This window comes from Ursus americanus, chromosome 26, assembly GCF_024610735.1.
Source record: "Ursus americanus isolate L20-20 chromosome 26, mUrsAme1.1.p, whole genome shotgun sequence".
Taxonomy (NCBI): Eukaryota; Metazoa; Chordata; class Mammalia; order Carnivora; family Ursidae; genus Ursus; species Ursus americanus.
In genome coordinates this window covers 35,992,672-36,002,806 of record NC_142152.1, presented here as the reverse complement: position 1 = coordinate 36,002,806, position 10,135 = coordinate 35,992,672, and the positions used below count along the sequence as shown (strand labels likewise).

At 53.4% G+C, this 10,135-nt stretch overlaps 1 protein-coding gene and 1 long non-coding RNA gene across 2 annotated transcripts; one reads left to right on the top strand and one right to left on the bottom strand.

Annotated features, from left to right (window-relative positions):
- Nucleotides 1–1,894: 1,894 nt before the first annotated feature.
- On the bottom strand, nt 1,895–3,189 carry LOC148107718 (uncharacterized). The gene is made up of 2 exons (XR_015721867.1): nt 2,653–3,189; nt 1,895–2,147 (listed from the first exon to the last, which is right to left on the bottom strand). It is a non-coding gene; the product is annotated as an uncharacterized LOC148107718 (long non-coding RNA).
- Nucleotides 3,190–4,064: 875 nt separating this feature from the next.
- On the top strand, nt 4,065–7,597 carry LOC148107717 (protein Z-dependent protease inhibitor-like). Its single transcript, XM_087855936.1, is given in 7 exon segments — nt 4,065–4,165; nt 4,321–4,495; nt 4,498–4,571; nt 4,573–4,708; nt 4,860–5,047; nt 5,418–5,568; nt 7,344–7,597. Coding segments are annotated over 7 exon segments (1,017 nt in total). The 3' UTR covers nt 7,536–7,597.
- Nucleotides 7,598–10,135: the final 2,538 nt, after the last annotated feature.

The window sequence follows — 10,135 nt, the reverse complement described above, 5'->3', positions numbered from 1 at the left end:
GTGGGGAGACCACGGGCACGCAGCGCTGGGGGGAACGCTAGTGCCCGCTATGCAGCCGGAGATTGGCAATACGTACCTTATTCGTTTCCTACAACCGTTGCGATCAGTCACCACATGCGAGGTGTCTTCAGACACAGAAACAAATTCTTTCATGGTTTTGGAGGCCCAAAGTGGGAGCATAAGGTGTCAGCAGGGTTTTTCCCACAGGAGGCTCAGAAACAGAACCCATTCTGGGCTTGTCTCCTAGCTCTGGTGGCTGCTGGCGGGCCCTGGCGTCCCAGGACTTGTAGACACACGTCCCAGTCCCCGCCTCTGTCTTCACGGGGCCTCCTGAAGGCCTTGGGAAGGCCTTTCTCTTTAAGGATGGCTGCATCTCGACTAGGTGAGCTCCCTCAAGAGCTTTTGGTAACTAGGCAACTGTTCCTTCCCATCACGGCTCCCACCCAGACCCTTGCACGTAGCCCTTGGAAGCCTGGACAGGCTGTCAGTCCGTCCACCTGCCCCAGGCGGGGCCATGAGTCCTGCTGACAGCAGCCCCCATTCGCCCCACCAGGCACCAGGCTGAGTGCTTGTCACAGACGTCCCCGCCGCTTGCAGGGCTAAGCAGCATGTGCTCCCGGCATGTGCCTGCCTTGCCGGCCCAGAGAGAGGGGCCCGGGCCCGGGCGGTGGGAGCTGTTCTCCCAGACACTGGGTGGAGGAGGAGTCAGAGGTTGGGAAGCCTTGTCTTTCCCACATCGCACCACCCACCTACCCAAGCCAGCTCACGGTCGTCTCTCACATTTCCTCCTCTGTAAAGTCCGAATCTGGGTGCCGCGTGACCTCTGATGTCCCTTCTGACCCAGTGTCACACAGCGACAACCATTCATTAGCGCATCGGGCCAGGCATAAGCTCTTCACCTGCACGACCCCATGAGCTGCGGGTACAGCAGTGCTAAGAGTTCGGCCTTGGGAGCCCATTTTATAGATGGGAAAACCAAGGCCGAGTGAGGGTGGGGAGCTAGTTCAGGGTGCACAGCTGGGAAGGAGCCCCAGCGACAGCAGTAGGGACTGAGTGTGACCTGCTGGGGACAGCGCAGGACTCATGTCCTTGCCAAAGGCACAGAGCTTCTGAGCCACACTTCCAGGAGCTGGCACTTGCTGTCCAGCTCCTTGCTGCCTCTGGGTGCTGCTGAGTCCTAGGCCAGGGGCTCCACTCTGACCATTCTATGAAGGGGGGGAAGCGAGCACGTAGGGGCTGAGTTGCATTCCCCAGTGAATACAGCAGGGGGCCCAGGGGTGGCTGGTGGAGGCTCTCACACTCTTCCCAATACATTCTGCGGCCTTCCCTTGGAAAGATCTATTCTGAAATCCTGGCAGGCATTGTGAGAGCCTTGCAGAGGGTCAAATGCAATGCAGTGACTTCTGTGGAGTCCTGAAGCTGTCCGTGAACACCGCGCTCCACAGCGTTCGGCCCGCTGGTCCCTCTCAGACATCTGGCAAAGCTGAACCCCCCACCCCACCCCAGTCTGCAGGAAGGAGCCCCTCCCCTGTCAGCTGCAGGACATTGCAAATGTCCTTCTCAGCTAAGCAGGTGCTGCTCCAAGGAACACTCTGGAAACATGTTGGGGCACTTTGGCTTCCACAAAGATTTGAGGAAATGCGGTTGGCATTTAGCCCATGAGGGTCAGAGATGTCAGATATCCTGGACCGCACAGGACCGTCCCTCTCGATGGAGTGACCCGGGTCCCACACGACCGATGTTCCACTGCAAGTCCAGACGGGTGAGGAACCTGGCCAAAACTCATCTGAGCCCAGACCCTCACAGTCCTGCGGGTGTTTGATTTCATATGAAAACACGTTTCCCCCAGGGTTTTCATTCCCGCTGAATTTCCTGTGAAGACAACTACTATAAATCAGAGGAAGATTTGCATTTTATTTTTGGGAACTTTACCAAGTACGATTCACATTCCAGAAAACCTTATGGCTCGGATCAGCGGAGTAGGTCTTACTGTCTCTTCCCCCCCCACCGCCCCCACGGGGTGCCCAGCTCTGGACTGGGGATCCAGGGGGCCTCTGTGGGATCCACCATCGCCTTTCTTCACACGAGCTACTCAGCCCCTGGAGCAAGTCCATCCCACGAGGCGCTGGATCCTTCCAGAACAACACCTGGGGTTGAGAAGCAGCAGTCTCACAGCAGAATTCCAGTCGTATTCCAGGTTGGAGAAGCGGCTGGGGAGTATGGGAAGCCTGTCTCTCTGTCTTCCCTTTTGCAGAAACACCACCTCCAAGTGGGATGTTAATCAGTAACAGTCCCTCGGGGAGCATCCTTTGGAATAGCAAATATTTGCTGCAAACCCTAACCTTTCCTGTCCTTTCTCTGAGTGAAGGACCTTCACAGGCACCAGGGGGCCACTCGCTGGTAAGAGCCAGCTGATTAAAGGAGACCTTCAAAGGGTCCCGCCAGCGAGGTATGGGGGAGAGATGTTCTCGTTGGGTCTGGGTGCGTCCAAGGTGAGGGGGTGGGTGTCCAGGCAGTGCCAAGCCCTCACCCCAGACGCCCATAGGACAGGAGTGGCTTAGAGGTGCGTCCTAGACGCAGGGGCCTGCCTTTGCAGGATGGTGGCCAGAGGAAAGCTTTCAAGGTTTGAGACGTCACGCCCACAACACTCACTGCGCAAACCACACTCGCGTCCTTGTCTTGCTTCCCAGGGGCCCAGCCTGCCCCTTCCAGGACTGGGGGCGGGGCTGCTACTCCAGGCACAGTCAGGGCTGAGGAGTGGCCGGTGAGCCGTTGAGGTCTTCCTTCGAAGGTTCTATTTAAGTTGATGCACCCTTGGCATGCCTGAGGGCCCCCCGGTGCCCGAAGAGGGGAGGGACCCCTGCAGACATTCTGCTCCGGTCAGCAGATGGACGCAGGCTTCTGGGGTTACCTGGGACTGCCCGGTAAGCAGCAGGCAGGGACACCCGTGTATCCCAGGGCCGGCTGTTGTTTTATGTCCACACGGACGGGGACCCGGGCCCTGCATCAGGGAGGAGAGGCCTGGGAGCTTCACTCGTTCGCAATGGGCTCCGGGTGGCCTGGTTCAGAATGAGGGTCTCTGCTGATGGGAACTGCAGCCTCCCGCCTCCCTAGGGCACCGGGGGGTCCCAGAAGAGAGCGAGTGTGCTGCCAGCTGACCCCCGGGAACCAAGTGTGGGGACAGCCAGGTGGCACCGCCCAGCCCACAGATGTTTATTCAGATGGGAACCATGCAGGTGCTCAGGGGCCCAGGGAGGTGGGGGGTGGAGGCAGCTAGGGGTGCCGAGTGTGGGTTTGGAGACCCACATCCCTTGCTGGAAGGCCAGCCCCGCCCGAATGCGTGACAGGGGCCGAGAGAGCCAGGACCCGGTTCACAGGCCGCTGCAAGGATCAGCTGGGAGGGTCCCAGGGGAGCTTAGCCCAGGCCTGCTGCGGGCGAATCCGAGACTCACCTGTTTCTGTTCTGGGGCGCTCCGGGTACAGTGGAGGCAGGGGCCACAGATCTGGGCCCAGGGCTGGGTGGAATGCGGAGGAGAGGTGCAGGGGGAGAATTCCGATCACCGCAGCCTGGCTCGGGCAGGAGGCTGGCTGCCGTCCAGCCCAACGATCAAGGGCAGTGAACCAAGCGGGTGAATCCAAGCTTGACCTCCCCACTGCCCCGTTCTGCTGGGACCCTCACCCAGTCGGGCTGCGGCCCAGACCTCACCCTCACCCTCGATAATCCCCACGCCTGCTGGGAGGCAGTGGGAGCACTGGGGAACGCTGGAGGCCCCTGCCCTCGGCCCAGCAACCCAGGGCCTGGCGGGGGATGGAATCCAGAGGAGGTTTTGCTCTGAGAAATAACGCCACTCCCGGGGTGAACAAATGCGGCCCCTACTTGCTCGGGGTCTCCCGGCAGAGCTGAGAGCCCGACCACCCCGCGCAGGAAGAAAGCGGGGTCGGTGACACAACTGCAAGGTGACACAGGAGGAGACAAGTATCGGGCGTTAAACACAATCTGTGCCCCTTCTCTCCCGAGGAAGGCTTGCTGCCAGAGGCGCTCCTGTGGCCTCCCCGCTGCCCGGATGGAGGCCGTGCTAAGCCTCCAGCTTCCCTGCCTCCTGGCTGAGATGTGGCTGGCGCCGGCCCCAGCCCCGAGCCCCCAGGTGCCAGAGGCCCAGGCACGGTTAGAGGTTCCACAGACCACCCCAAAGGCCCCCGAACGAGAATGGCCAGGGAGCTCGGGCGGAGGCCAAGGAGGCGGAGGTTGAGCCCTGGCTCGTGGCCAGAGGGCAGCCGCTCGCTGAGACCACCTCTAACCGGCTCGGCCTGCTGCACCAGATCTCCAGGCAGCACACGTGGTCCTCTCCCTGATGCTGGGGGCCAGGGGGCGGACCAAGGCCCAGCTGGAGCACGGACTCCACCTGCAGGTCCGGGGAGCCGGACCGCACACAGGCCTGACCTCTCCCAGCAGCTCCAAGACAGCCTCCCCCCACCCCCAGAGCTGGGCCTCTCCCCCAGGGGAGTTCGGCGTTCATCCGCAAGGATCATGTCAAACAGACCTTCCTCAGTGTATCCAAGAGGCACTTCGATACAGTGTGTGACTCCGAATTTTCCCAACGCCTCACAGGCCAAAGGGCTCAGGAGTCATTATGTTGACAAAGAGACTGGGTGGGGGGCAATTCCCTCACTCTTTGAGAAGAGTCATGCCGACAGGGGGTTAATTCCTGTCTGTGGCTTACATCCTGCTGCCAGGTGCCTTGACACAAGGCTCTGCTCTCCCAGCGACGTGGCTCTCTGTCCGGCTCCTCCTGTCCTGTCTGGCCGGCATCTGCGTAACACCAGATGATTCTCTCGGCCGTGCTTTGTTTCATAAACAGATCAGAACGTGCGAGAACCCGGGAGGTGTACCGGTCGCAGTGCTGGACAAGTTTCCGTTTGCTGCCCCTGCCCTGGTGACCTCACCTTTCCAGCACCTTCTGGGCACCTGCACCCCATCCTCCCCTGACATTCGGACACAGTGCATCTACTCATCTGTTGGAAAAAAAGCGGGCCTAGCATCTGAGAGGTTTAGGGTTACATCTTTGCTCCTTCTCTGCTTTTGTGACTGGGGGGTGGGGGGGGGGGGACAAGTGACAAGGTCGCTTGTCCTCGGATTCTTTGTATAGAAAATAGGGTCACCCCCACCTACTATGGCAATGAAAGTGAAGCTCAGAGAGGTTAGCCTGACCCAGGTCACATGATAAACGGCAGGGGCCAAACTCACAGCCAGGCTCCCGACACTCTGGACACTCTTGTGCGGGCTTCTTTCTGTCCCACCTCCTTGGGTGCTGAACTCACGTGGCCACTGCAGCAGCAGAAGGCTGGTGTGACCTTTTTAGCGTTCAGAGTCTATGGCTTTTGTCTACATTTCGCCATTCTATGTACTTGTCCTGCAGAAACGTGGAAGCTTTCTTCCCAAAGTTCCAGCTAGATCAGAAGTATGAGATGTGTGAACTGCTTAAGCAGTTAGGAATCAGAAGAGTCTTCTCACTCGGGGCTGCCCTCCCTGAGCTCTCAGTTACTTCAAGAAACGTGAAAGTACCCAAGGTAAGTCAAGGTCCTTCAGGAGGGCCCAATCCCAAAGCATGACACGTGACCAAAACCAACAGATATTTTTGCAAACCATTTGACATCGATAAAATACCATCCTGTCGTAGAGAAGTCGTAGTGGAAAATTAGATTTAAAATTCCAAAAAATTTGAAACAGCACTCCAGTTGGATGTTTTAATAATTTTGAGCTACTTTATTAAAACACGTAACTCATTTAATTCCTCTCATGCGGACTTCTCCCTCTTCCCTCCCAGTGCTCAAGATTGACCCCCAAAATGGAACTGGGTCACAGATTCATTAAAATTGCATAAAATGACACCACTTTCAAGATGAAAGACTCCCCCAGAGGTCACCTGGCCCAATTTCCCACCCCTTGTGGAAGTCTCTAGAAAATCCCTACAAAACAGCCCCCTCATTCTTTCTTTCAGTGCTTCCAATGACAGAGAACTCACCAATTCTTTGAAAAGCAGCTCAATCCACCAATAGCTAAAATTGTTTTTGTTAATACACCCACCCCTCTCTGTAATTCCTCCCTAACCAACTCAGGCTCTTTGGCCTTAGTTCTGCCTGTGAAGCTACTAAGAGCGAGGTTAGTCGCCTCCCACATGGAGTCCGTCAGCGAATCAGTGTTCTCAGTGGAAGCGCTACTGGTCTGGAGGGGAAGCAGTCATGGGCTGTCCAGAGCAGTCCTGGGCATCCGGGACACTGGTGGGCACGCCTGGCCTCCGGGCACTAAGCCAGCAATAGCCCCCCCCGCCCCCCAACCCCACTACAACCAAGATGTTCTGACATTTCCAATGGCAGCGACAGCTGACTGCAGTCTTTCTGAGGTGTGGAGCCTGACTCCTCTTTTCTCCATACAAGTGCATTTTCCAATGCTGGGAGAGATTTGAAAAGGCACCCACCGAAGGAGGACCCGGGGGGGTAACCCTGGCCTGCCATCAGGCTTCACCAGCTCCGGGAAAGTGAGATAAATAGACTCGACCATCCTGCATACCAGCGCCTGAAAGAATTCCTGCTGTAAACACATTTAAAAATGACGAAATGTGCTGTTTTACAGTTTAAATTGCAAACCATTAAATATTCTCCCCTCTCCCCCCGTTTACTCTGGAAAGTAAATTTTCACTCTATGAAATGAGAGAATTTCCAGGTGTTGGGACGCAGATGGTCCCATGATCTCCTCTAATAAAAATTTTGTCGGTACGTCGTTTGCATTACATGAGGGTTCTGGACAAGAGGGCCTCCCGAACATGAGCAGTGGCCTGAGTCCCGGCAACCAGGGTCCAGGGAGACTGCAGGGACCCCAGGCACTGCCTCAGGGCGGTACGAGCGACCAAGGAAGCTTCTACAGAAGAGTAACCAGGCCCCTGCCCCCACCGTGCCTGCCAAAAGGAAGATCAAAGTATTCAGGGGTCCCAGGCAACGTGGAAACATTTGGGGGGGTACCCGCTCCCTCAAGATTCAGTAGCACGAAGGCCATGCTAAGTATTTGTTGACTGGATGTGCGTGTGCATGAACTGGCGAGGCAGACAGGCCCCTGGGTCCACACCCACAATGTGGTCTGGGGCCCCCCGTATTGTTCTGGGCTTCTAAGGCAGTCCCTGGCACAACCTCAGACCCTTCCTCTCAGCACCGATGAGCCTGGACCACTGAATCTCAGGAGGGGGGAGGGCCCCACGGGTAGGACCATAGCAAAAAATGTCAAGGGGCTCAATTAATCCCCTCCTCGCCACTGCCCCACAAATGGTCTTCCACATTATTTCCTTTTCTAGGTTTTACGCAGAGCAAGGATGGAGGTTGATAAAAACAGAACTGAGGCAGAGGCGGGAACCCTGCAGGAGATTATGGCTTATTCCACGCCTCTCATCATCAAAGTGGACCAGACAATGCACTTCATGATCTATGAAGAAACCTCTAGAACGCTTCTATTTCTGGGCAGGGTGGTGACTCCAGCTCTCCTCTGATTGAAGACATGGGTAAGTACTTAGCGTTCCAGCAGAGGCTGAGTCTGGTGGCCCCGGGGTGGCGGAAGAAGAGAGCGTCCCCCTTGTCCTCTGCTGGTCTGAGCTATTCTCAAGATAAACCGGACTATTAAATTCACACTTATTTTAAGGAGAGGTCTGTACCATCTGTCTGGTATCTTAAGCCTGCTTCTCAGATCCTTTGTTATTGACTCAGGACTAGCTTGGTAGAATATTTTACCTTTCTCTGTTACTCACGTATCTGGACTTTAAAAAAAAACAGTAGATCAGAACCCTATTTCAAGACGAAGCCTTTGGGAGGAAGACACATTCTTCATGAGTCATGGGCTTCACTCTCTTTCCTCTGGAGCAAAGGAAGGGTTGCATTTTAATCTGTTATAGAACCATTTCTTGCAGACTAAAATTAGAAGAAAACAGCTGTAGGCCGTCCTGACCGCGGCCTCAGCCTCGGGGCAGCCCTGGCTACTCCGCGGTGTGGCAGATCCTTTGACAGAGGGACTAACGGAGCCACAGATCGAGTTCAATACCTTCATTTCACACAGGAAAGAACTGGGGGGCACAGACCGGGTCGTGCGTCATGAGGACGTTCACAGGCCCCAGGCACTTTTGCCTTCATGGGAAAAAATCTCCTCTCAGAGCAAGGATAATGCTTGCCCAAGGTCACCCCACGTGGTATGGCCTGACCCCAGCCCCCTGGTCCATTTCACTCTTTCTCCCTTCTATCTAAAACACCGTAAATATACCGGCACCATGCACTCCCCTCTGTTACCCACTTTGCTTACACAGAACATACGCATTGGCTTTGTCCCGAGGTTACAAGGAAAAGAGCAAATACCTCCGAAATTTTCTCATTTTCTGTGATAGAGACAAGAAAATATTTCAGGACCGAATTCAGAGAGCCATGGACAGAGCTAGCTAATTGGGAGTGTCAGTATGTTGACTAAATGCCCACCTGGATTTCTGTCTGTTTGGCATCCAATGTGGAAATACACCTAAAGTGAATTTATTTATTAGTCATCTCGATCATGAATATAAATCAGAGTAACGTGAATCGGACTTAAGGTAACACTATTGAGCAGCATTCTAAACACTGACTTTTCGTCATTCTCAAATCTGCAGATGACTTCATTTCTGAATTCCTTCCAGAGCACCGGCTGACACTCGGTAGCGGCCAGGCAATGGTAGGACCTAGAACGAGGCAAATACAGAGGACCAAGCCCAATCGACATTCTTAACTGACTTGTTGGTATTCCATAGTCAAGTGTGTTTGTGGAAAAATAGTGGAAAGAGAAGTAAAAGAGCGTTCAAATTACCCACCTTTAAGAGATGAAATCTAGAAAAGAAAGTTTCTGAGAACATAATATCCTCTGAAATAAATAAGGCCAAACCCAGCTATAAAAAGCTTCACTGTTATTGAAGGACTCCTAGAACATTCAGCTCCCACTCGCCCCTCCCCTCCCCATGTGCACTGCAAAACAATGACAGCACATAAAATTATATCTAACACATCACCCTTGGAGGCAGAAAATGGCCATATTCCCTGCTTTAAAAAACTTTTTTTTTTTAATAATCCCCCCACATTACTTGAAGAAGTCCCTAAGACACTAGGTTTTAGCTTTTCCAAGTATTTATGTGTGGTGAAAAAATACAGACTAATGAAAAATGTAATAGATCTTACCCCCAAAAATTCAAGTTTTCAGCTGAGGGGGGAAGTCAGAACGTTGCAACAAGTCTTCACTATATTTAAGCGCCAGGTTTAAAAACTGTTCTGACACATACACGCATACACATACACTCACCCACACTCACACACTGTCACACCCGCTGTAACAACTGAGAACAGATTACTGAGCTGATCCAATTCATTTTATCTTCACTGAAAAACTCCTACTCAACTGAAGAGTCTGGTCTACTTCAGCTTGAATATCTCACATATGCTCACTGACTGCAGGGCGAATGGACCCATCCTTCCAGAATAAGATGTCTGAACTCAGGAAGTCAAATAATGGAAATGATTTTTAAATGTGTATGGGGTTATGTCAGAAAGACTCCATATGCTCCTCGCTAGTCAGTAAAATCCTTTTGGGCCCGATCTCCCTTTCTGCTAGTAAAACAGAGTTCTATTGGGTCTGTTATTTCACTTGAAACGTGAACTAGCGACATTCTAGAAACTGTCCTTAAAAATGCAAGTTTCCATAGTTAACAAGAAGATAAAGGAGCCAGCCATCCCTATTCTGCTGCAGCGACAGATGTCACACAACTAGCTTGAAGGGTCTTTAGGATGAGTTGTTACACTGAGAATTTTTACGAAGAGTACCGATCTTGCTTCTGGTGTAAACTGAGATAGACGTGGAAATCCATAACTGTCACCAGTTTGTTCTTTACTGTTTGTATATATCCGTCCTTGGAAGTATAATCTTAGCAAATAGGTCAACGGTTTCAGAAATCATGCTCTGTGGGGAAAAAAAAAAAAAAAAACTCCCGAAAGTTACGTTGATTGATCGTCTGACAGTTTAGTAAGTAGGCACAAGACCGCAGCTGACTTGCGCGTACTCCTGAACTCTACACGCAGTAGTGACTAA